The following is a 26,952-nucleotide window of genomic DNA, read 5'->3' as shown; positions in this document are numbered from 1 at the left end:
TTTAATAATAAATGTGCGCATCACACTGTGTAAAGCAACCCTAAAGCATAGTTTATAAATTTGTTTAGGTATAATGAACTCACTTAAAGCTGAATTCCCATGTCAATTTCTTTTATTTCGTTTAATTATTATCAGCATGATATTTTCTGAACAAATTTTTTGAACAAACCACACATTGAATGCAGAAATAAGCACTCAGTCCTGCTTTCTAATTCATGTCTCAAATGGAAGAAATACATTAAAATGACCAGGTTCATTGATCATTGGTAATGAAAATGTTTCTGGGGTTTGGTGGCAGTGTTTATTTATGAATATAGTACATACATGCAGGATCAGTAAGAAAAAAACCCATTGCTTATTTTAATACTATCAAAATAGGAGAGAAAAATCACACAAAAAGTTTTATATCCACTAGGTGACATGAAGTTGATTTATTATATAGTGTATATTTATATAGTTTCATATTTTACTTATTATATTATTTCAGTCAGCAAATGTATTACTGTATCATCAAAGGTCTTTACTATTAGGAATATAATTTACTATATAGGAATTTACTATTCAATGTCATGTGTCATCCTGGATGTGCACATAAAAAGTATACTTTATATATAGTAGTTAGAGCTTGTTGGGAGATTATTATTTAGTGTCATATCTGGAATGCAAAGCAATAAGATTTTGTGTAAACAGACATTCTGGAGCTGAATGCGTTTCCTGGCATTTCTCTAAGGTCACATCACCCTGTGTGTGTGTGTGTGTGTGTGTGTGTGTGTGTGTGTGTGTGTGTGTGTTACTATGTACATGCATGGCATAGGTGTAAGAAAGAAGATAATCTACTTTTTGAGCTATTATCGAATCAGCTATCAGGACAGGAACAATTGTTGCAATGTCCATTTCCACTTTAACTGGTGACAGGAGACAGGTACACACCCTGAAGTACGGTCTGTATGTTCAACTTTGTCTTGTCAACAGGATACAACCTTTCCTTCTGGTACTGGCTCTCCTACCAGAATCTATTAATGCTGCTCTCACACTGACTATGAGCCTGGGCATGGCAATTAGTTTGGCTCCTACACACAGGTTTAATCACCCAGCATGGATTTCTGTGCATCTGAAGTCCCTAATGCAACAGCAATTTGTCTGAATTTTCTAATTATTTCGTTAGGAGGAGGATTAAGTTACATAGTCTGACAGCAAGTAAAAATAACTATTTCTGACCAATGCTCAGAGTCCCTGGATAGGTTCCAGAATGACACAACACTTATCAGAATAAAACAGTTGTTGATGATGAATGATTGGGTATAATAAGCTAAGAAGTAAATAACTCATGCTCAGTGTGTTCTCGTTCCTCTAGGCACCCTTAACCTGAGCTTGTATCCCGAACCTTTGATCCTGAGCTTGTATAGGGTTTTAATATGCATTCTTAAGATTCTAGAGATTTTCCAGGGTTTTCAAGGGTTTTCACTGACTCTAGAAATGTGCTAGTTCATGGACTGACTTCACTTAATTACTCCTAATTGTGTGTGGATGTGTAAGTGTACATTCCATCCAGGTTGTAACCCTGTGTCCTTTGGATAAGCTTCAGATCTACAGCCAACATGAACAGGTTTATGCAGATACTGATTCTAAGTAATAAATGAATGAATGAATGAATAAATGAACGAATAAATGAATAAATAAATGAACAAACGAATGAATGAATGAAAAAACAAAGAAACTTACAGAATGTAAAGTGTACAATTTCTTGTGTGTGTGTGTGTGTGTGTGTGTGTGTGTGTGTGTGTGTGTGTGTGTGTGTGTTCTTTTTTTGGGGGATTTTTAAAGAACTGTTAAGGCCTGATCTGATTTTTAGTGCTATACATGTTTCTTTCTGAAAGGTCCACCGTACAAAAGCACATTTTTATTATTAACTGAAACACTTCCTCCCATAACTGACATCCTGGCACCTACACTATCCTATGTGTGCCTTGGTTTTTATAAACCTTGAAGGTGTATGACGTATCTACCATACCAATAATCATCGCTAGATGGCAGGATACATCCAATATAATGCAGAAGCAACGCCTAGAATAGGTGGTCTTTTCAGCTGCTGTATATCCACTCTAATAGCGTAAAATAATAATATTTACACTAAACAAATAGTTCAATGACATTTAATAAAAGCATCTACTGAAGACATAGTTTTACTTACTTTGACTAAATAGAACACCATAATGAAAACTATTAAATATAAAAAAAATAAAAATAAACGTATCTTTATAATCAGGTAACCTAAAAGTTTAGGAGTTTAATGTCACAGGGTTTTAGGTTTAGTATTATGTGTCAGATGGTTACTGTACACACATACACACCCATAACCACGAATACACGCACTCACACACTACGGTCGTGGGTTTGGCTGTATGAACTTCCTGCCAGTAGGTGTATGGATGAATGGGTGGGGCGGCTTGTCTGTTTATCGATCTCCTAACATTTCTCCATTCAGAACTAAGTTCATTCTCTACCAGCCCACTGCAGGATAAGGAGCAGGTTTCTCATTTCATTTTCTTGCCTCTGAATGAGCTGTAGACCACAGGCTTTCCCATCTGGTGTGCCTTTGCAGCTGAAAGAGAAAACCGCGAACGTATTCCTGAGTGTCGCAGCCTGCTTTCAGAGTAATCTGATTAGACTTTACAACGTTTGGAGCACAGAAGAAGAAGAAGGAGAAGGAGAAGAAGGTTGGGATTAAAGTCACTTTTCTTGCCGGGTTTGACTTGAATGAATGCGATGTTATACTATATATAGTGACACTTTGAGCTTTGAAGAACGCTTTGAGGATCCATTCCGGCTTTGTGTTTAAGGTAAGGGATCAATAGACATAACACTGGATAATAAAAACAAACACCGGCAGTGTTAAATACCTTCTTTTCCTCCACAATGCTGTTCCATGAAGGTTCATTTAGTTTGCAACATTGTATTGATAGTTGTTACTTTCTTTCTTTGGACCCTAGTTTTTAGTTTTCATAGATTGTCTGCACTATGCACGTTAGGTTGTGCAAGACCCGTGGCATGTACTTTGTTTCTTAGCGTATTTGAGGCGCATAAATCTGCCAGTTACAGTTACAACACAAAAGGTTCACTGAGTTTTGAAAGTTTTTTTCTAGCACGCGTTTGGGACGTGCACGTGGTGTCATTCGGTCATGTATATAGTCAGAGGTTGCGTGAGAACAGACCTCCACTTACTGTACATCTGCTATGGAAAAATGCACACCAGTGAGTAGGTAGCAGCTGGTACCAAAACTATTCCCTCAGCCCCAGAAATGATCTTGCAAAGATCTTCTGCAACGTTCAGGCTTCTATTACAGAGAATATCAGAGGTGTAATGTTCTAACTTATTGTTCTCTCCACCCAAGAAATAGGATGTGGCTTGTCATTATCATACGTGAGAATACTGAGAGTGCTGCTAAGGTTGGAACTAGGTCGTGTCCTTGAGTGTCCTCTCACACACTTCCTCCGTGTGATCTTGTCATTTTCACCTTGCCACTTTGCTTGTCCGGTTTCTATAACCATCACTTCTTGGAAAACTGGGAAGGGAAAATAAAGTCAGATTTCCCAAAGACAAAGAAAAGAGGTGTTGAGCAATAGGAAATTCAGTTTTGCATGAACAAACCAGGCATGTCGGTTCGTTGCTTTCTTGATAAACCCTCAACGCTGTTCAAAAACAAGAAGAGACCAGTTAGGTTTTATTTTTGGTCTTCACTGTTAACATTTTGGACTTTTGTGGAACCCAAAGTAGAAATCATGCATAACGATGGTAAGAAGAAATGCTGGTAGTGATTTCTTTTAAACCCAGGGAAGCTATACGCCGTGTCAGTAAAATACCTACCAATATTTCCTTTTTGTAATTTTTTAGCCTACTTACTTCGCAAACACAAATGAGGTGGATTATTTACTTTGTGCCTGAGAAGCAAAAAACAAACAGAAGACAGATGAAATTTTGAAACAAAGTACAATTTATGCAAAATAACAGAACTAAGTATTTAGTTTGTTTGTTTGATTAAAACAGTTATACTGTTTCTGTTTAACACTATTGTTATTGAAATTTCACTTGTATTACATCATTGTATTACCTATGATGCACTGTTCAGCCCTAATAGTTTCATGCCAAGTGATTGATAGGTATTGGAATTTAAAACCTCCCATCTTATATCACCTCAGAGTGGTCAACTCTTCCAATATTTGCATTGCAGGTTAACATATTGATTTTACTTCAGTACACTTTCCATAGCAAAGCTGCATGTAACCTATAACTATTTAACATGCTTTCCATTCTGTGGGATCAGTCAATGGAATGAGAGATTTTTTTGGAAAGCAGCAGGATTCTGGTTTGGTTAAAAACGGAGCTGCTTTGGGCCTAAGTTCTTTTTCCAGCTGTCTATGGAACCTTGCTTGTCGGAGCTCTGTCAGCAAAATGCTGTGTTCTCTAGCAGCAGGAGCCTGCATTCAGGGCCAGACAAAAAGATTTAATGGTGTCTCAAATGCTTAACTGCTTGTTTAGTCTTTGCAGTTATCTTCTAATTACTTGGTGTTTTCGGATGTTTACAAAATATAATTATGATTTTCAAGCTTATCTGAAACTAGTGGTACAGCTTGTTCAGGAGAAGGACCAGTGTCATGGACTATGGAGGAAATCTTGTCCTCTGGTGTCCTCTGTCAACATGCTGCTGACCCTGTTGAGAGGAAGGGATACACCTGCTTTAAAGACCCACAGAGCAGGAAGTACCAAGGACTGACCCAAAGCCCTGCCAAGGAAGGGTTTTTACCCATCATACTTTCAGTTCAGCTCCATCAACACTTTTCGGAAGATTATTCATTTGTAATCGCTGAAGGATCAGTAATTGAACACTAACAGGGGTTGTAGTCTTTTTCTAATACTGTAGCAGGTATTTTTGGCTCTTGTGACTTGAAGGGTTGAAGTCTTAATTTTTATAAGAACAGAAAGGGCATTGGACTGTAGACTTTTCCTGGGTACATGCACACAATTTGAAATCTGTGGTCTTCCCCGAAAGAGTGTGTGAGGGAGTGAAACATGGAGACTGAGCAAAGCTTAGTAAGAAAAACCCTCAGTATGTGGATTTGGTTGAAAGAAGAATGACTAAATGCCTTGGCACGTTATTAGGTCATTGTTGGGTCTGTAAATTCTCTCGATTTAGCTGCCGCTTTTCCACTCAAAGTCTCCCAGTGCTTAAGGGCACTGCCCTTGGATTTAATTTAGTTCCATATCAAGAAAAAAATGTATAGGCACTACAGCTTTTATTTTCACTTCACAGCTCTTGGATCCGTTACCCTGGTTCTTATTGAATTGTTCAGCATTGTGTCGTTTAGTTGTGCCTCATTTGCTTCTTTTAAGCAAAGACTTCATTGTGAATACAAATATTCAAATTTACCTGATCCTGTAAGTCAAATGTGCTGACCTTGCAGTTCTCAGGGGCTTAAGGCCCTGATACAGACTACTTAAACTCACACACACACACACACACACACACACACACACAAGCTGTGCTGATTAACTCTGTTCTTTAATCCTCTAACACATTACATGTAATGATGATGGACAAGAACAGACAGAGCATTGGAGGCAGATGAACTACAAGGAGTGTGTGTGCTGGAGGCTACAATGAACTGCACACTCAAACAAGCAGCTGATTAATTGAGATGAGCAAAACTGAATATCATGATGTCAAACAAGTATTATTAAAAGCTTTACACACATCGATTTTCCTAATTGTAAACGGATCTATTGTATGTAGGGGTTGTAACAGTACAAAAAATTCCCCTTTCAGTACGTACCTTTTGTTTTTAAGTTACGGTTTGGTTCAATTTCGGTATGGTTTAATTTGTTATTAATGCAGTATATTATTATTAATATTTGTGATCATTTCAACATTTGAACAGTTTACATTTTTTAAACAATTAAAAAGAAATCCCTGCTTGGTTAAATTATGTAAAATAATATACAAATAAAATAGAATAAATCAAATTAATGCAATACACTTTTTATTATATAAATTCAATTGCGTAATTGAGTAAATTGGAACAAATTAAATTTATTGATCAAAATTAAATAGATGGAAAAATGTAATTAAATATTGACCTCTTGGGTAATACAGATGTGGATTTGTGTGTGTGTGTTACATGTAATATTTAATTTTCTAAAGATATGTTCAATTTAACTTTAACAAATGTCTTCAATTCTTCATTCATTCACTCCTGTGATATGTGGAATTGTCAGGATTTTCTTCTTTGCAGAGAAATTCTTGAAGGATATAAAAAGCTAAAGATTCTAATATTCTTTAGCATTTTTATGCATGCGCCAAAAATAAATCTGGTACGGAGTGAGTAGCCACAGTGACACTGCATTAATTGTAGTTTCTTGTTTTTTTTATTTTATTTAAAATTTTATTTATATATATATATATATATATATATATATATATATATATATATATATATATATTCAGAATATAATATATTCTTTTGTGTTGTTAATAAAATGTTAATAGTTAAAAAAAAAAAAAAAAGATGCACTTAAAGTGCGAGGTGGAGACTAAACAAACTTTTAATACGTTTAATTTATTACGTACCTGAAGGATTTTAACTCTGGTGTTCCGCACGTAAAAAGGATTGCATTCGGTACAAAACTGCACAGAACCAAAAGCCCTGTACCGCAGAAATTCGGCACGAATACGTGTAGTGTTACACCTCTAGTATATAAATATAGTATTCATATGCATCCAATTTAAAAGTAATGGTACTGAAGCTGATTTGCAAAAAAACGTGATTGTATGGTGAAACGCTATCTCTTGCACACATGCTCAGTTTCACATACTTGAATACATTCCAGAGCGGCGTTAAAAATTAACCTGGTTTATTTTACCACTGCGATAAGCTTTGCAACCAGATGTGGTAAGTGTGATAGATAAGCTATTGTGTATGGACTCTAGTTTTTGCACTGTTTGGTGACTTTTACTGCTGTAGTAGAGCTCTTAACTGGGAGAGATTTGTATGTGTACACACACAAATCTAACTTTTTTAACTTTTGTTTTCCTAAACTGTTATAACACAGGTGAAGACACATGATTGTATAGGGTGTCTCTGGATGCAGTAGCATGAAATATTTCCCTTCACTTTAACCAGGAGATCCAAACCTGCTTTACCTTGACAATGTTACTGTGCAAAAAAGCTTCCTCATCCATCTTTATGAAGATATGGTTTACATAGTGTGTAATAGAAGATCTTAAATGGACTGCTTTGGAGTAGTGACTTGAATCCTACTGAACACCTTTGGGATGAACTGGAACACTGACTGCACCTCAGGCCTCATCACCCTATAGTATCTGACTAATGCTCTTGTGGTTTAATGAGCACAAATCTCCAGAAGCTAGTGGAACATCTTTTTAGATTTTGGAGTTAGCATTATATGGGGACTCAATGTGAAATGATCAGGTGTCCATAAAATTTTATCCAAATAGGCGATATGAAACTAAGGAATGAACTTAACCTAATTAGCTAGTTAACCACTGACCATAACCTTGTAGAGGCCTGCAGGATTTGATTTATTCACTGAATATTTTATTTTATTTTACTGTGTTCAATTTAAATGTCTACCCATTTTATACACAAATAAGCCCTTCTGAAATCCTGTCTGGGAAGCAGGTGAAAGCTCACCAGGCTTAGAAATTTGACCATTTGCCAAAAAACTGGTCTAACTGGTAAACTATGTGTCTGGTTTCAATATTACTTTCTATTATTATTTGTCATATATTTTTTATATTGTTTTGTGTTATTTTGTTCACAACATCACAGTTATTTAAAACTGTATTCCTTTCTACAAGTTGCCAAGTTAAACTAGTTGATGAAGAGGGTAGCAACTTCACTAGCTTAGTGTGTGTTTAGGCAGCTGCTGGCTGGAATGCTATGTATTGAAATGAACTGAATTTCAGTCTGCAAGCACAAACAATAATTCACTCAGTGAATCTTTTGTTAAATTGGGTAACTGCTAGCTACTAGCATTTTATTCATTGGGATAAAATAGCACATACTGGGTGATTATTTTGTTCAGAGGTTATAAGGTGTCATTACCTCATACTTATGTTCTTTCTCAGAAAGAAAACAATGTTCGTTTTTCCCAGAAAAGCTATTAATGATTACTTGTTTTACCCTGTTATGATGTATTCGTGCAGAATATGTGGCTTTTTCTGAAATTACCTATGAGCCATACTGATGATGAATAATATGATTGCATGATTAAAAAACGTTTAGTGGTAGACTTGGACCTTTTACGAAAAACATTGGGTAAAATGTCTGATAAAAATAAAGGGGGAAGGTGAGTTCAGGAATGTGGTTGCATACAAGCTGATGGAAATGATATCAGTACCCAGATAATGGTGGTATGTGCACTGAGTTCTGGCATGTTTAGCTTTGTATGTTCTTGTAAATATGTCTATAGGACCTCGTTGCACTGCTCTTGTGTCCTGCATCTTTCAGCCTGGCATCCTAGTTTGCGGTCATGTCATACAAGATTATAATTTTAACATTCATGATGGTATGTAATACTTGTGAAGCTTACAAGAAGGAAAAGATACCCATCATAACTCCCAAAATATTTCCTCCTATGAGAATGCTGCTATCTTGTAATTATAGGTACAATGTGTGGAATGGTAGGGCATGATCATTGGCATGATTCCATAAGCTCTATCTGTCTGCTAACAAACTGGGAGTAATTCCAAAATGACCCATCACTGACATGCAACTGTGTGGAATAATAATAGCTGTTGACAGAGTCCTCTGTGTTACAGCTTTCCTTGACTATGGTTTAGCTGATTTGGCTAAGGAAATGCTGTAATGCTCATGTGCAATTGTTGTAATATGACCAGTGTGTAAGACCTTCAATATATTCCATTGTCCATGATAATTCCTGTTTTTTTCCATTTGCACTGCTTGGAATAAAATGTTCTCATGCTTTGCAATAGGACTCACTTAACCTGTTTGTCAGTGACACAGATGCAAACAGTATAAATATTTAGTCCAATTACAAAAACTTAACATAATCAGGCTCACATAATAAAGGTATACAGTGCACATTGGAGAGGGTGCCTGACTACAAAATTAACCTTTGGCATAGAAAATGTAGTTACATATTTTGTGACACTTTTTGATTTCCAGATCATAGCTCTAAGGTCCCCTATTTGATTGTAAGCTCAGTTTACCATCTGTCTGGTTTGTCATCATCTTCCAGTGTCTGTGTGTTTTTGCTGGGGTTTCCCTTACTTCCCAAACACATGGCACTAAGAGGATTGGTGTCTAAATTGCCGCAAGGTGTGAATGAATTAGTATGTGTGGGGATGGACTGGCAACTCATCCAGTGTGTGTTTCCACTGTTGGCAAAGTGTTCCTGGTATTAGCTCTGGATCCACCATGTGTATAACCAGGATTAATCGGTCACTGTAGGTAAAAGAATACTGATAATCTACAGACTACTTAAATATAAGAGAACTAATAAAGAAATAGATTTTAGTGTTTAAACCAATGTGAAGGCCTGACTTCAGCAGCCTAGTTGTTACAGATCTGAAAACAGATTTCTAGCCAATTAAGTAACATCTATCCACCAATATAATTTATTATTGTTAAAGCACACAGAAAATATTGTTCTTGGTAAAGTTGCTGTGCACTTGGATGTAAATTTGTAAATTATTTAGCTGAAGGTAGCTACTTTATCCACTCAGCAATGGATAACTCTTGTGGGAACCCCCTGCCCTGTGCCGAACAGCATGACCTGCCCTTATAAGGCTCTGTGAGTATTCTAAGCACTGGGAGGAGGAGAGTGAGGCCGCAGAAATTCCAACTAAGCGGTCCTCTAACTTCCTGAGTTGGGATTTCTAGCTGGCATGTGACTGATATAGCCAGGCTATGCCATGCCCACAGAGACAAGCATGGCCTGAAGGGAGTGGCTGTGGGGCACAGGGCCCTTGGGATGAGTGGAATGTTTCGGAGTTTCTTTACTAGTCCCATCTCGTCCAAGTTAACCGTCAAGTTTCTTGCATTCATTTAGGATGAGGCATATGGTATCATATTACTGGAAAACGGCATAGTATTGCCAAAAACTGTTTTTTATTATATTTTGGAGAATATGTAGCAGCATTACCTTTTGCAGTTTGTGTAGTTGAGTCAGTAGTAACAGTAACTGGCTATTTTTTGCTAAATTACAGATTATATCTAGGTTACTTGAGGGATACATTTGCATTCTTAATAAAGCAATTACTAAACAGTGCAAGCAAGTGCAGCTCCAGTGACCACGAATGAACCTACAACTACTAAAAAACAATTAAAGCACTGGCTCTGCGTTCTTTGTGTTATTCTGTGCTTGGGTGATTTTCTAGATTCTAGTCTGCCCTTGCCAAAGGTGGCTGTTTTCCTATTAATATATTTCTCACTTACAAGTATGTTTAACAGGTGCATTTTTTCAGCCTTTCAACCCTTTTTACACACCCCTCAAGAATGCCAGTTACTCTTTTGTGTATTGTGAAACCAAATAGCAACCAGAGAAATTTGCTCTGATCTGGATGCAGTAATTACTGGATAATGTGCTTTAAAAGAAGAATTCATTAAAATGATTGCACCATTCCTAATATGACGATGTAGATGTACTCGCACTCAATCTTATCCTTACACCATTTGAACCTTGTTTAACTGTCACTCCTTGACTGTAGTTTGACCGATTGACCTTAAGCCTACCAATTTCCTGCTTCTGTCCACAGTCCACTCCACCTCTAAAGTGACAGCTGAGAGGTGTGTTTATGTCTGCAGACTAGTGTGCCTCCTCCCACTAGATTTCAGTTCTGTTGATGATGAGCAACGGTGCATATTTTTATGGAACACTTAAAAAAGTGCATTCTAAGCCAAAGTACTAGATAAGTGAAAAAACTATCACGGTTGGAGATCCTGTATGTGTGCTGGTAGGGAACAACTTGTATTAAGGCTTTTCAAGCACAGAAACTAGTTCATGTAGTTGTGAGCTAAGCCCAGATTTGGACAACTTTGACAACTGGACAACTTTGAAGAGATCTATTTCTCCTTTATTCATCATACACTATATAACCAAAAGCATTACAACACCTGTCTTTTCCAGCCAGATGTTTTTTTTTTTATTGTTGTTTTTTTTCCCAAAAAAAGTTTTAATGGGGTTGGAAGCATATGATTGTATATATGGTTTACATGGATTGGAGTGGAAGGTATTGAGTGGTCTGCTGTAGAGTACTGACCTCAACCATATTTAATACCCTTAGCATGAATTGGAAAGCTGACTGCAGCCCAGGCCTGTGGCTGAATGAGCAGAATCTAGTAGAAGTGTAGAGGTTATTATAACAGCAAATTGAGACTAAATGTGGAATGAGATGCTCAAAAAGCACATACTAATCTTATGGTCAGTCATCCAGAAAACTTTGTTTAAATTGTATAGCAGTGCACATGGTGCAAGTTGAGCAAAGGGGTAATGTACCACCTCACCTACATGCTTACATTAGATTGTAATGAGATATAAGCTTTACGAAACCATGAAATGGCAGATATGTTGAGAAATGATGACTTAAGCTATATCTGCTTAGTGACAACTTCCAGCTGACAGCCCATAGTGTAAACCACAAAAGTGTATGATACATTCTTTTAATTACTAAATAGTGTGAAAACACAGGGTGGAGCAATTGTCGGTTCCTCTTATCACTTCTAACTCACAGTTCTCATCTCTTTACCTCTCTTTCTCAGCTGTTAGTTTTCTATCCATTTGGCTTTTGTTCTTTCATTCTGATATACCAGATAGCAGATTGCCTATACTTCTGTTGAATTTATGACTTTTATTTTATCTTTACAATCTTTATTTTCGCAATTGTATAAATAAGTAGGCCTGTATTTAAAGGTATAGTTTGTGATTTTTGGTCTGAAGTGCTCTTCATTGTTTTAAAACTCTCTTCATTGTTTCCTCTATGATGCATTCTCAGGTAAGAATGGCTAAATGCTAAGAGCTATATGATAAGGCAGCATGATTGCCGGGTGGGTTCTGATTGGTGACAAGATTTCTGACAGCACTCTACTACCTCAGCTTCAGATCTACTCTGCCATAAAATTTCTCTCGTTTTGGTTTGGTTTTTGGTTTCTTCTCTTTCTATTTCGCCACCTCCTCCTCCTCCTCCCTTTCGTTCTATTTCCCAGCCCTTTTTGGTCCATGATCTCTGTGGCTTTCTCACACTTTTCCCTGAGCTTCCACCGCCATCGCCCAGGGCCGTGACACATCAATAAACAAAGAGAGACTCTTTCAGCTGGAGTTTGCCCTGACGCCAAATTCTCAGAGATTGTTACAGAGAAAAAAGAACAGCTTGAACTGTGATAGCAACAGGACAGTCAGCTGTGTATCACCAGGAGGGAGAAGTCCAAGATTATTATTGTTCTGCTGTCTGCCGTGGGGCTTTTGTATTTACAGTGGAGCAGGACAAAGCGGAGGTGAGCCACATGCTTCAAATTACAGCCAGTCACCCCATCGCTGTACCAACATCAGGATTGAATGCATATTGCTTCGCATCTTCCTGTAAATCTTGCTGAGTTTTAAAGAAAAATGCAAATGTAGGCAGTTTAGAGCTTTTTTTTTTTTTTTTTGTTTCCTGGCTCCGACTCTGGTGCAGTCATCTGTGCAACAGTTTCTACAAATAGATTTGTCTTGGTGCTGCAGTATAAATAGCTCCAAGAGAAGAGGCGGTAGGGAAAAGAGAAAGAGGCGGAGACAAAGAGTGAGAGGAAAGAAGATGTGTAATCTAAAGAGAGCAAATATTTGCACCCTACACAGCAAAATCCCCAATGGAGCATTAATAGCTAGACACAAATGTACAGCGTAAGTGTTAATTCCACACTAAAGATTAAACTGTGAACTTCGGCAATGAACCATATGATTTAAGACTCAGTTTCATTGTGGCATACGGAAATGAATTTTCAACACATGAGGCCAGGGCAAATTTTTTAAATTTTTTTTTTTAATGTGGCACTGAAAAAAATGTTATATGCAGTTTGGTTGCAGATGGTAAGAGACTTGCATGTCTGTCTCTGAACTTAAATATTTGCACTACACATTAAATTATTTTTTTACTTCCCTATTTTATTTTGTTTGGTTAATAATATTAAAATGTGGAGACATCCATTTCTTTTTTACTTCCAGTGCTGTGTGACATGCTTGGCAAGTTTTCTTCATGACATTGTTGAAGCTTCCCAAACAGCCAATGATTTCTTTTTTTTCAAAGGAATTCGTAAGGCAAAATATCCTTTAAACTAAGCATGAAAATCATTTTGTGAGACATCTGGTGCGATATTCCCAAAATCATGTTGGTATGTGGATTATCTAAGAAAAAATGCAGCTAGCTGAGATATACTGGTATTTGGTCTAGGGGTACCTCTGCCACTCAGCCAGTGTGTTCTTGTTTTTTTGGGGTGTAATTCTGATCGGGATAAAGCATTTACAAAAGATGAATGAATTAATAAAAGTTTGATTATGATCACTATAATGTTTAGTTTAAGATCAGTGCTAATGTAAGGAACCGGACAGTCTACAACTACACTATATGAAGCAGTTTATGTAATGACAATAAAATAGATGCTTTTGTAGGAGAGGAGGAAGTGGCTGTCAGGGACACTGACTTGAAATTGTTTAGTGCCTCTTGTGGAGTAAAAAAAATAGGCTCTTTATCATCTGGGCTGCAGGCCATAAGGGCTTGAGAAGAGGAAGAGGAGGAGGAGGCAGTGAGATGCTTTTGGGGGGAATGAGCTAGTGAGATAGGAAGTGAGCTGTGAGCGGGAGAAGTGAGCAGGAATGTGCGAGTTTAAATAGGGTGACGAGTGGGTAGGGGGAGTTTCAATTTGTGATTTCCCACAGATGTAGCACCATGTGACTGTTCATCAGAGAGCGTTCATTTTGCCTGTGGAGATGTGGCCCGGGTTTGACTCGCTGCTGAAGATCATCTCAGTGCCCAGACAGTCTAGCACTGGTGATTGTCACTAAGCCATATTTAAGAGCAGGAGGCGCAGAGGTATAGAACAGAGTTTAATGTGACACTCCTTTTTTCTGTTTACTTATCCTATCTTTAGACAGACCTTGACAATAAGCTTGTTATTGCTTTGGCCTGTAACCATGTACTGTTAGGTGGCTTTGTGGTAGGTGATCAAAGTGCAGAAGTGGCTTCTGACTGAAAGAGATATGGTCAGTGGGCATGGAACAAAGGCATGTGCACCAATAAGAGACTGCCTCATAGATAATGTCTGTTTGCCTATGATGCATCATTGACAATGGCCATAATGGGGGAAAAAATTACAGCTATAAAGCAAATCATAAATCTGTACACAGGGTAATGCTTGAGCATGTGTTGCATTGGTGTGTGTAGATAAGTAGACTAAGGAAGGTGGCTGAGTATTGTCTCCATGCTGCAGTGAGCCCTGATTTAGTCTCCTCCCTGCACCTTCTCCGATGCTTGTGTTACGAGTGAAAGAAACAGAAACTCACACCGTCTGGAAGACATTACACAGATTCCTGCAGGCGGGGCCTCTGCTTCTGCTCACAGGACAGAGAGAGAGAGAGAGAGAGAGAGAGAGAGAGAGGCAGGCAGGCAGGCAGGCAGAGGGGATTTATTACACAGAGACGAAACATTTGAGGCTCAGAAACACATTTGCTGATAATGCTGTTCTGCATCTTAACCAGAATAAAATTGATAGGAACAAGAAAAGGTTCAGTTGTGTAATTGGTTTGATTTATTTTTATTGGAATATTTTTGTCCACTAGATGGCATTATTTTACTTGAGAGGGCAACTGATGTGACCTTGATTATGGCTCATGTGTGTTGGGGAAAGGGTTTTTAACACTAAGAGGTGCACATTTTATTTGCAAAACGATAGTAGCCAAAACATTTCCTTTTGGTTAATGATTTAGGGGTATGGGTAAAAGTAAGGATACTATTTAGAAGAAGTAAACACCTCATAAATATAATAAAAACCTGGGTGTGAGTCAGCATTCAGTTTGGTTACTAAGGTTAAGGTTAGGTGTAGGTGTATAGATAAAATGATTAAGCCACTGTAATACACACATCAGAAGGACTCGCTTGTAAACATGGCAAAACCAAACTGTGTTTATAATTAACAGGAGGATTATAGTGTGTTTAGTAAAGGTAAAAGGATGTTGTTTTGTTTTTGTTTTTCCAAAACCACGCTTTAATTGAAGTCTCCACAAGGTAGGATTAGACTGATGCATAATTTGATAATGAATGATTTATGATCAGTTCTGCTGGCATTTCTCCATTTATTCATTCTCTCTCCCTCTCTCTTTCTGTGCTCACTGATTTTCCATTGTTAAGATTTGTCAATGATTTGCACTGTGCAGGAGATATTTTTCTTCGTTCACATATTCTCAGTCTACATCTTTCAGAGTATGTCAAATCAGGTCGTGTGTTTTATGGCTAAAGCATCAAATTAATCAGGCTTGGCTTTATTGAACTGTACCATAAAATAGATCTAGATCAGCTCCTAGATAATAGGTATATTGCAGAGCAAAGTTCCATCAAAATAACTGATTACAACCTACAGTACTTTATAATCAGGGATATCTAGTTTAAATAAATGAGTCAAAGCCAGCTACCTTTCAAAGATTAAAAAAATAAGGCTTTAATGATCACATTCAAGCAGATGGAAAACACCTTTAAAATTATTTTGTGAAACAATCAACTTCAATGGTCTTGTACTACAAAGAAGCAAAAGCTGAGGCTGATTTCTTTGCAGCCCAGATTGTAGATTAATGCAGCACATTCCACATGGATTCCAACAGTCTTGTTAGGTGACACACACCCTATTTTTGCAACCGAGTATATATGCAATATTTTATACATACAGAAATTATTTCACAAACATTAGAGATTTACTCCTTCCATTCTTTAGGAAACGTTTAGATGGTTCATGCTTTATATTTTTTTATTTCTTTTTACAGATATGTTGACAATGGATGATAAAATAAAAACTTTGTTGAAAGATGAATGAGATAATTGTGGCAAAATGTGTGTTTGGCATTATCTCCGAACAATGCTTTAATCAGCTCTAAATCTTTGATAAGCCTGCCTTTAATCTGCTTCTACTAGCAAAACTTGTGCTGACAGAAGCACAGGGATATAGAAACTAAGGAAGGAGGGGGAATACTTAACATCCTCTTTGAATATATTTAATCCATTTAATGCACATAATGTGGAATACCGTTTTTTAATAGAAGCTCTAATCACAAATGTATTCCTTTTTTTAACATTCCCACTCTCATTCCCATTCACTGTAGGCAGTCCAGGCCGAATTTGATCCCTCTGCCTTGGTGTGTTAAAATGCTGTTCTGAAGCTTTGACCTGGCTTCAAGTGCAATGAGTGTGTGTGAATAGGCAAGGTATGGGAGGGTAAGAAGGAGGGAAGAAGGGGGAGTGTGTCACTTTTCATAGGGACTTGCACCTATGTGGTTGGAGAGAAAAAGAGAAGGAGAGGGATCAGAGTAAAGAGGTGAAAAAAGGAGAAAATGAACACCAGGAAGAGTTGCTGTTATAAGGTTTTGTGTGATATCTCTGACGTGGAGATTTGTTGTGAAGAAAAGAAGCATTAATACATTGGAAAAGAAGGAAAAGATGAAGTATCAATCTATGGTAAGAACTAAACTGTGTGCAGTGAAAAACTTTGTATGTGTGTGAGCTGTGGAAAACAACATTGAAGTGACATTCAAGCGTTGACGTGAACGTTACTGAGCCATGTTATTCAAATTGTTCTGGACGTGTACATAGCGTAGTAGGTTTAGCATAATGTTCTCTCATAATGTGCCTTGTGAATGATGAATTTGTTTTGCTGTATTGCAGAAGACTTTTCTTTGTACCACATTGTAACACAACACACTGATTTGTTCCACTGACATTGTATAATTAGAAGTAAATAATCTCTAGCCTTAAAGCTGTCTTCTTTTCAACCTGGTTGGTTTAATCACTCAAATACCTGTGTGTGTTTCTGTGTATTTACCACCACAAAGCAATATCTCTCTGGAGAATTATCTGAGAGAGCTGAATGGAGAGAGTAAAGAAGTGGAAAAAATTGACAACTGAATCTCCTGTCTGCCAGTAGATCGTTTCCACCCTGTGTTTTTTTTTCTTCTGTGTTCTCACCTGCTGTTTTATAGCATAGCAGGTCCTGCAGACATTTACATCTTACATAGACAGTTTTACCCAAAACAACTTTCAAACGACACACAATCAAATCCAAGCCTACGGCTCAGTGGATTTGAATTTTAAACTTGAATTCCTTTCCTAAAAACCTCATCTGCTCATCCATGAAAGTTGGTTTAGATGGGTCTTTAGAAAACACTGATTGGCTGTGTGGCTAGGTGTGTCCCATACCATACACAGAAACATACACAGAATACACAGTTTCAACAAGATGATGACTCTTTTTTTCCGGCATTCATCAAGAGTTTCAGATTTAGTTTGCAAATATCATTCTTTAATTAGGCAGCAATCATCGAATCACAGTGATTCAGCGCTACAACATCGCTACCAAATTAACCAAAGTGTTAATGTACAACAAGAAGCAAAAAGCTGTTAAAATAGGGCTGGCTGATATGCTAAGCAAAACCATTTTGCTCAATATTAATGGGTTTTTTTATGGATCAGAGTATACCTGCTTCTTAGGTACATAAAACATTTTTATTTCCAAAATATAAAGGTTGTGATTGAAGTCAATTGTAATATTTAAAACATCTGGCAAAGATACAATTATAGCATAACAATAATTCTACTGCTTATGTTTTGTGATGTAATTAATAATTGATTGTTTAAAATAAGAATATTATATATTATTATTCTGAGCATTTGTGTTTAACATCTGTTTTTAAATTAAGTGTGTATTGCTGTATGAGGTGGATGACACTCGTCTTTCAGTTCTATCTGAATTAAAGCCAGATCGACATGCCTCTGTGTGCAGTTTTGACTGAAATCATCACACACCTCTCGGATTGATTCTTATCTCAGCTGTAAAGCGCATGACCCAGGCATGCTGAACACTTTCCCGAAGTGTTGCATCTTTTAAAAAAAGGAAAAAAAAAAACTGTTGCATTTCACTTAAAAACAAACAAGCAGCAACAGAAACACATTCTGCATCACATTAGCAGCGATTCTTCATCTGATTTTGGACAGGATCAGTGGAGCTGAAACTCGCCGTGAATACTAAGCATTGTCTAGCAGGTTGGCCTAAAATGCATCTGCTCATTCACCAGGATGAGTTCGCTGCAAGAGCTGTTTTTATTTTAGATTCCATTTGTTTTTGTGTACGAGTTCATCCTTAACTCATATAACTGTTCTTTCAGATCGTTCTTATTTCCTATCGTGACATTAGTTTAAATTGCAGCTGTATATCAATCATTGTTTCTGTAGCTTAGACAAGATTTTAAATTGTGGACACTTAAAACAGATTTGAGAATAGTAAAGTTTCTGTCAAAAGATAGTTGGAAGAAGTCTCCAACCCCAGCAGTTTTTGGCAGTGGTTTGGAGAGGACTTTTTTCCAGAAGAAAGCTTTGGTGTTTTTTTTTCTAGTTCTGTATAACATAGTTTTTAAGAGAAGAAAAAAGGTTAGGAAATGATTGTTTATAACTTTAATAACAGAACATAAAGTTTGATATTTCTTGAGTTTTATGTTGAACTTTCCAGTGTATTATTTTTAATATTTCAATCTAGCATAAGTTTAAAAAAATTGTTTATACTGTTTATTCATCCATATATTATATGTATGTGTGAGTGTGAGTGTTCAGGGGTGTGGTGAGGGGTCCATTGTTGTAAGTACTTTCTTTCACTTGCTGAGGAGCAGTGCGTCACACCTGTCTGTCAACTTTTCCCGTTAGTCTGAGAGTCACAGCTGAGTGTGCAGTGCAGGACTATCACATGCACTCTCGTTTTCATCACGCAGCTAAGAACAAATTCTCAGTAGTGTAACACTGTGATGCTAATGAGCCACTGTGGAAATTTAGCTCCAGGCATGTTTGCAAGCCAAAACCTTCTTTTTTACAGCAATCTGCTGTAACCTGAAAAGCAAGCTTCCTGATGTTTCCCATGAAACATGATGAAATCAGCAAGTCTTTAACTTGCTTAACCTTTTGTGATTAGCTGCATTTCAGCAATGTGCACATTCTTTTTAAGTAGAGAAGGTCACAGTGGAATGACGAGTAATCCAGATCCAGTGTACAAAAATGCGCTGCCTTTCTAAGGTTCGTTCTAAGTGAAGAGATTGACCATGCTTAGGAAAATATATCAGAAAGCGCTGATTTACTGATGTGCTGCAGATCTCTAAAAGCCTGCCAAGAATGTGACCTCTTCATCCCCTTTTACTTACAGCCTTTTTTCTGACTATGGAGAAATTCATACTTTTAAAACAGTACTGTTCCAGAGTAATGTGCGTCCTGTTCTACCGGAATTAACTCAAATATTCAGATCATGATTGTATTTAATTGTTCTTTAAATCGTACAGTTTGAAGATGGCTAACGGCTGACAAATTTTCTGATACTATTCTGACTAAAATGCCTATGAGGAGTAATTCATTTCCATTGATTTCTTCCTTGAATTCATTCCTTGTTTTCTCTTCCAAAGTTATTGATGTCTTTGTAATGTGAGAAGAACTGGAAAGATTAATGACATTGCAGATTTCACATCATCCCTCTGTATAGCTAGCACCAGTTGTTTTTTCCACTTGCAGAGATAAAACTTCAGGAAGGTCATATAAAGGGCAATCATTGTTTAGGAAGTACTGCACTCTTGTTCCTTCAAATCCCTTCAGGGTTAGGCTTTGCATGATTGCAACATAGAGAGAAATGAGCATAGAAAGGGAAATTTGAAGGAAAAAGTAGAGGATAATTTATTTTTTGAGCCTATCATCGCTTTTATTTCCTTGTGCTTGATTTGGGGGGGGAAAAAAGCACTGAATAGCAAAGCAGCTTAGACATAATGGGAAGGAGGTATAAGGTGGGAGCAGGAAAGCAAAACTCTATCCTATCTAGGAACAATACATTGACAGGGCAATTACTTAAAGAACCGAGAGAGAAGTAGACTTGAAACCTAGGAATTTCTTTCTTGTTGGGAATTTGTCTATCATGTTTTGGCTGAGTTCCATGGTTTTAATACTTTAACAAAGTGTTTACCCTTACAGCTGCCAGAGGACATTTGTCAAAAGAGATGGCATGATAACAAGCTCTAACAAGCTCTCTGAGCCATGACTAGCTCCTTAAGGACCCTAGGTCTCTGGTTCCTCAAGCACATATACATGCTTACACACACTCCCTGCAGGGCCCCAAGTGCACAAGAGTGCTGTGTGAAATTCTACCCTCCTCTGCCCCAGTGAGCAACTGCAGGGATGTGAAAGGACAAACCAACAGAATAACAGGGCAGGATGTAAAGACTGTAATAATCTTAAATTAATCCTAAAATTAAACCCTCTGATGCTTTTCATGCCCTTGAACTGATTTTGATTCTTTTGTTGGCTCAAGCTTTCCGGTCACCAGCAGCTGTGGTTCAAATTTGCATTTAAAAACAAATGCAAAACAAGTTTGCATGGTCATAAGGGCACTCCTTCATGCATCTTTTAGATTCTTGTTTAAAAAAAATAAAAATAAAAAGCAGTTTTAGAGTAACTATATAATTTATATATAAAATGATATACTGCTATAGAATTTTCAGAGATTAGATCATGGGAAACTTTTTTTGTCAGCCAAGTCTTGTTCCAGTGTTAAAAAAGTATACCATATAACTGTCCCCATTATAATTACAGTTCATGTATTTTCCAAAAGAATATAATATATAAATAAATATAATAGGTTAATATTTTTAAAACATGATTGAAAAATACGTCTTTAAATAGAATTGTGGCTAAAACAAAACCTTTCAATCATCTGAATCAGTTCAAACTTTTAGAGAAATTGGACTGTACACTGTTTTACCACATAGTGAGGAGGATTGTGATGGAGGAAACAAGTTCAAAGATGTACAATCGTACCAAAGTTATAGTTGTAGAACCGTACCAAAATTAGATTGTTGTGGATTTCAAGCTTGAATATGGACTGTTCAGCAAAATCTCCGTAAAAGCTGTATAGAAAACATTTTCTATTAGAAATGTAAAGAAACCCTTTGCTTATTTTCATTAAGGCTGCAAGTAATTATGAAGGACATTACAAAAGTAATTGAAATAACCAGCCCTAATGTATAAACAGTAGTCCAACTGATTGTAAGGCATCTAATAGGTTTGAAAAGTCCAGGCTTGGGAGCATTAGACAGCTGCCGGATGTGAGCCGGAGCACACATGTAACCAAGGAGGCTCTGGAGCAGAGCAACATACCTGTTGCTTAGTAAATCCCCAGGGCCCATTTCACTTCTGCCACAGCGCTGGTCTTTAAAGTGCGTGAAAAAGTTTTTACCCTGGTACAACAGGGCCAGGTGCCACTGTGGGACACACCCAGATGATTTAACTGTGGTATGGATATGAGCAAATCACTGGATAGGGCCATGTTTAGAGAATGATCTCATATCTCATTGATATAGACATGCGGACATTGTCATCCTTTACAATGCTTGGGAATGAAGGCAAATCAACTCTAGGACAGAATGCCTGACAAAGCTTGTGAAAGACAGACAGAGACAGAGGGACTTGACGCAGCACTGAACGGAGAAAGTTGTTCGTGCATACGGTGAGATGACGAATTGGCAAAGTCAATTTCCAGCAAACATTTGTTTACTGTTTTAGCTTCTCTCTTCTGTGTTTTTCTTTCTGCTTGTGAACCCCCTGTGTTTTCTCCTTTTATTACTGTAGTAGCATCTGCTTCAATGCTTCTTAATTAATATGCTCTCTCAGGTGCTCACTCTAACTCTCTCTCTCTCTCTCTCTCTCTCTCTCTCTCTCTCTCTCTCGGTGATGGGTGCTGCTGTGTCAATAGCAAAACAACAGTGCTGGCAGCTGGTGTATTCACACAATGTGTTTGTGTGTGTTTCAGCACATAATCGCACATTTGTTCATCGGTGTGTGTGTGTGTGTGTGTGTGTGTGTGTGTGTGTCTGTGCATATGACTCTCAATACAGCTCTCAGATTAGGGTCTCTGAAGCATCTATGACAAGAAATAAGGACGAAAATGAAGCTTTGCTTCTTTTAACAAAATACATGGCATTTTTTTGATTTTCAGGAAGGAGGTTTGTAGTTTTGACACTTAGGTGTTGCTGCATACAGTGAATATTGATCTGGGTGTATCTATTAGGAAATCATGGATTTGGGTAACATGAGGAATATGCTGCTTAAGGCCCACGGCTCTGTTTTGGAGAGCACGTTTGTGGTCGAAAATTTTGAATCTTTCATGGACGTAAGTAAAACTGTCAAGCTGTTCTATTTATAATTGCTAGTTTTAGTGGAGTTTGGTTGTGTTATATGTAAGTTCTCAGCTCGATGATTTGATTTCTTTCTTAGGAGAAACACGAGTTGTACATTTTTGCACAAAGTCCAGACATGTTCAAAATCATTCTACGCTGTATGTGGTTGGCTCTAGTTTCTGTAATGTTCAATTATATTATTTATATATCTTACAGTTTATAGGACATGACTGTACACATACTAAAATTCCTGGTGTTTGTAAATCTGACACAGGTTTTTTTTATTATTATTATTGCGTCCTCTCCATCTTATCTGTATACACATGCAGAGGCTTTCGTTAGATTATCACTGTTATGAAAGGCTGGTATGAACATGTGGATATTTAGCTCCTTCATGTGTTGTGGTATTAAGATATTATCATAAATTGTGTTCATATTTAGTTAATTAGTTACTATATGTACTGAGCACTACAGTGGGTTAGAGTAATGACTTTTAGATTTGAGGGTCCCTGGTGTTTTTGTTACTATCTGAGCATGAGTTTTGTGTCTGTGCATTTCTTATCGCTTTTCTGGTTTCTTTTATTACTCAGGCTCATGACATTAGATGTATTAGTGATTTGTGCATTAGCCCTAGGTGTACATCTGTGGTGCCTGTGTGATGTAGAGAACTTAGGTCTCATTAAGAGTCTCGTGCCAGTGTTCCAAGAATAGGCTTTGAATCCACCATTATTGTGGCAATGATTACTGAAGCAGTTGCTGAAGATGAATGAAATGCAAATCAGATTGTGAAACAATCAGTTGTGCACATAAACACTGTTATGGGTTTTTACATTAAAAATATTTTCAGGACTGAGCTCTAGAGATAATACTGTATATGGGACTTTGTGACTTTGATTCATCTTATCTCATCTCTGTGTTTCTGTATATATTAGGCAGTCGGCAGTGACGGTGTGTGGGCAATGATGGAGAGTGCCCTTACAGCCAGGGATCGGGTGGGAGTACAGGACTTTGTCCTGCTGGAGAACCACACCAGTGAGGTGGCCTTTATTGACAACCTGCGCAAGCGCTTCAAGGAGAACCTCATCTATGTAAGAATTTCTTCTTTCTCATTGCAGTTAAAGGCCAGTGTCTTAGTAATTCTATTCTGCAAAAATGTATAATTTTTCTATCTGTTTTAAACAGACGTATATCGGCTCAGTGTTGGTGTCGGTGAATCCTTATAAAGAGTTGGAGATCTACACCAAGCATCATATGGAGCGGTACAGGGGCGTTAACTTCTATGAAGTCTCCCCTCACATGTAAGTTATTATTTCATTTAGTATTTACAGTCCTTTTATAAGTATTTACCTCCTCTGGACTTTTACTCAGTGATAGTGTTATAAACTGAAAATAGACTAAATTTGGTTTTATAGGTCAAGAATTTATGCAAAATATCCCCAAAACCCAAAACCCTCAACAGCTCTTGGGTTATTTTACCAAGAAGAATGAGCAAAGGGTCAGGATTGCTGATGTGCAAATCTGATTGAGACTTATCCTGAAAGACAGAGTTAGTGTTAACAAGTACTGACCAAGTGGAGTGAATACTTATACAATCAAAAATTGCTTTTTATATATTCAATTTGTCACAATCACAAGATAATTTGCACCCTCAAATGTTAGGTATATGGTATCAGTCAAATAGTAAAAATCCCAATTACGTTTATTTCAGTTAATTTCATATCTGTAACCTATTTTTTACATATGCGCCATATGTGTAAAAAAAATTGTTTGGTATAGTGCTCATTTTCATGTAGCAAAATCACTATTTGCAAAAATGGTTAGTAGCAGAGGTTTTGTGCTTCTCATCATTTACATCTCGCTCTTACTGAAGGAATGGCCTGTCAGCAGTAATGTGTTTGCCCAGGCAGTATTGGCAGTAGCTACTTTGATTGTAATATAAGGGAAGAGTTGAGTGGGGAGGTTTTTGAGGAAGTAAGCAGTAGGAATGCAGGTATGGTGTATTAGCAAGATTCCTGTACAGTGCTGTAATAGGACTCTCCTTACATGCTCATCACAGGGTCGTGTAAGCACTGAGAGTGTTAACCCTTGTGCTGGTGCAAGGTAGGCTGAAATAACAGACCTTTATAGGTGCCATATCTGTCTTCCTGAAATGACTGAAAACACAAATCTCTTAAAATCATTTTCCATTTGGCTTCTGAGTGCTACAAAAGAAAAATATTCCCTCTATCATTTGTGTTCAAATTCCATAATGCCATAGCCATGTGTGGCAGGTAACCGAAGAGTGCAAAATTGAAAATACATCTCTCTATATAAGTCAGTGCCAAAAATAACCAATCATGAGAGTCTATGAGCTAACACATATAGAATGTGTGATGATGTGTGAGCAGGATGTAGGTGCTGCCATCTGAAAGGGGAGAGCTGGATGGAATGTTTGGAATTTAGGAAGGAAATTGGGGATAAAAATCTAGAGACTGCTAGAATCTCTGTAGTATTCACTACATTACATATAAAATTTTTACTTACAGAAAGAGCATTGGGTTTGTGTTTACATTCTATTTTATTTCAAAAAAATTTAAAAAGCCCCAGACATATGTGGTGTTTGTGATGACTAGAAATCCACTGACAGAACAAAGAAAAGACATTGCATTCAGTTATAATCAACATTATGTTGGTATACCATGAAGCAGAGTTATATTTGCAATGACGGCCCATCCCAAGTTTTATTCTTCTTAAAACACAGCAGTTTTCCAACAGTATCAATGTTTTATTAAGGAAGAAAAAACTGTCATGTTATTTGTAGTTATGTATAATCTTGTAGAATGTCTAAAAAAATTTTTATTCCTGTTATGGCTTTTGTTATTACATTCATAAACAGTTGTTCCCTCATAAGCATTTCTTTACTTTGAGACAATAAGTGCAACTGGTAATGTTGATGTGAAACCACAGACCACAAACGTAATAAAACCCGAAGCGCTGACAATGGAGACTCCTTCCAAAGAGACTAAATACATATCTTCTCGCATCATATTCATCATATTCATTCAATATTCATCATATCAACAACTGCAATCAATTTTTTTATTTATGTGAAATATTAGTTATTGTTAAATAATTGACTCATCCTGCTTTTTCTCCCTGATGTAGATATGCAGTGTCTGATAATGCGTATCGTTCCATGCGGACGGAAAGACGGGATCAGTGTATTCTGATCTCAGGAGAGAGCGGTGCTGGGAAGACTGAAGCCTCTAAGAAAGTTTTGCAGTACTATGCTATCACCTGTCCAGCCAGCGATCAAGTGCAGACCGTGAAAGACCGCCTACTGCAGTCTAACCCTGTTCTGGAGGTAAAAACCCACTTTCTGCCAGGAGCGATCAGTTACTAATATCTATTAAAACTTATAAAATAATTCAAACAATAAATATTTTTTTTAAATATGTTTAATGTTATTAAAATGGCCTAGGAACATACATACGCCTCTCAATTTATAGAAGAATGTCAGAATCTATGAACATATATAAATATGCAAATTAAAAATAAAATAAAGATGTTTAGATTTTTTATATATATTTTATATATATATTATATATATTTAACTCATTAACGCAAATTCATTTTAATGGCACTAATTTTATTAACATGCAATTAATGCAGCGCACATTTTCTGTTTGACTATTTTTAACGACTATATATATTTTTTTCCTTTGTTAAATAACACCATTTTATTTATTTATTACCCTTAGATCATATACTTTTTTTTTTTATAAAGTAGAAAAGGTGGAAATAGAGTCCCATGCTCTCATACCTTATTTTCTAATAGTGTACTACTGTCTAAAAAATAGCTTTTTCTTATACTGCTCTCCTCTGTGATCATGAGCATTCCCTTGTTTTTTTGTTTGTCACTATTTCAGGCGTTTGGAAATGCTAAAACTTTGCGCAATGACAATTCAAGTCGTTTTGGAAAATACATGGACATCCAGTTTGACTTCAAGGTAATATTTTTTCTCCGAGGATGTTTGAATACAGTGCATCAATTATTGTAATATTTACATTTCTATGCATCTGTGCTGCCTCCCATTTACCCTGCTTGGATGGGGTTGTGCACCTGTATACCCTTTGCGTGTATATGTGTGTTTGTGCTATGTACATGTGCATGTCAGCAGCCCACTGTTATTCCCATTGGCTTTCCCCGTTGGCAGGGTGCTCCAATTGGGGGTCACATCATAAACTATCTGCTGGAGAAATCTCGTGTGGTGCACCAAAGCCATGGAGAACGAAACTTCCACATCTTCTATCAGCTCATTGAGGGTGGTGAGGAGGATCTGCTCAGGAGACTCGGCTTGGAGAGGAATGCACAGCAGTACCAGTACCTTGTGAAGGTCAGGACGAATGAGCACATACTCATACACACGAACACGCACAGGAGTCTTCACTACTGCATCTCTGCACTCCCCTGGTGTTTAATAGGGGAAGTTCCTAGGCGTTTTCCC

At 37.2% G+C, this 26,952-nt stretch overlaps 1 protein-coding gene across 5 annotated transcripts in view; it reads left to right on the top strand.

Moving 5' to 3' along the window:
* myo1cb (myosin Ic, paralog b) overlaps window positions 1-26,952 on the top strand; it is a 41,798-nt gene that overhangs the window by 651 nt on the left and 14,195 nt on the right. Inside the window, exons 1-6 of one of the 5 annotated variants that reach the window (XM_046862739.1) lie at window positions 2,418-2,717; window positions 23,398-23,553; window positions 23,648-23,763; window positions 25,610-25,808; window positions 26,374-26,454; window positions 26,662-26,841. In XM_046862739.1, the coding sequence (XP_046718695.1) occupies window positions 23,425-23,553; window positions 23,648-23,763; window positions 25,610-25,808; window positions 26,374-26,454; window positions 26,662-26,841 (705 nt within the window). In that variant the 5' untranslated portion in view covers window positions 2,418-2,717; window positions 23,398-23,424. Of the gene's footprint in view, window positions 1-2,417; window positions 2,841-16,576; window positions 16,731-22,179; window positions 22,459-23,397; window positions 23,554-23,647; window positions 23,764-25,609; window positions 25,809-26,373; window positions 26,455-26,661; window positions 26,842-26,952 lie in introns of those variants that run through there. The other 4 variants (XM_046862738.1, XM_046862737.1, XM_046862735.1 and 1 more) reach the window with 4 other exon arrangements.

This window comes from Silurus meridionalis, chromosome 12, assembly GCF_014805685.1.
Source record: "Silurus meridionalis isolate SWU-2019-XX chromosome 12, ASM1480568v1, whole genome shotgun sequence".
NCBI classification, from domain to species: domain Eukaryota; kingdom Metazoa; phylum Chordata; class Actinopteri; order Siluriformes; family Siluridae; genus Silurus; species Silurus meridionalis.
The sequence above is the reverse complement of the archived record's forward strand: the minus strand, read 5'-3'. Positions and strand labels throughout refer to the sequence as shown.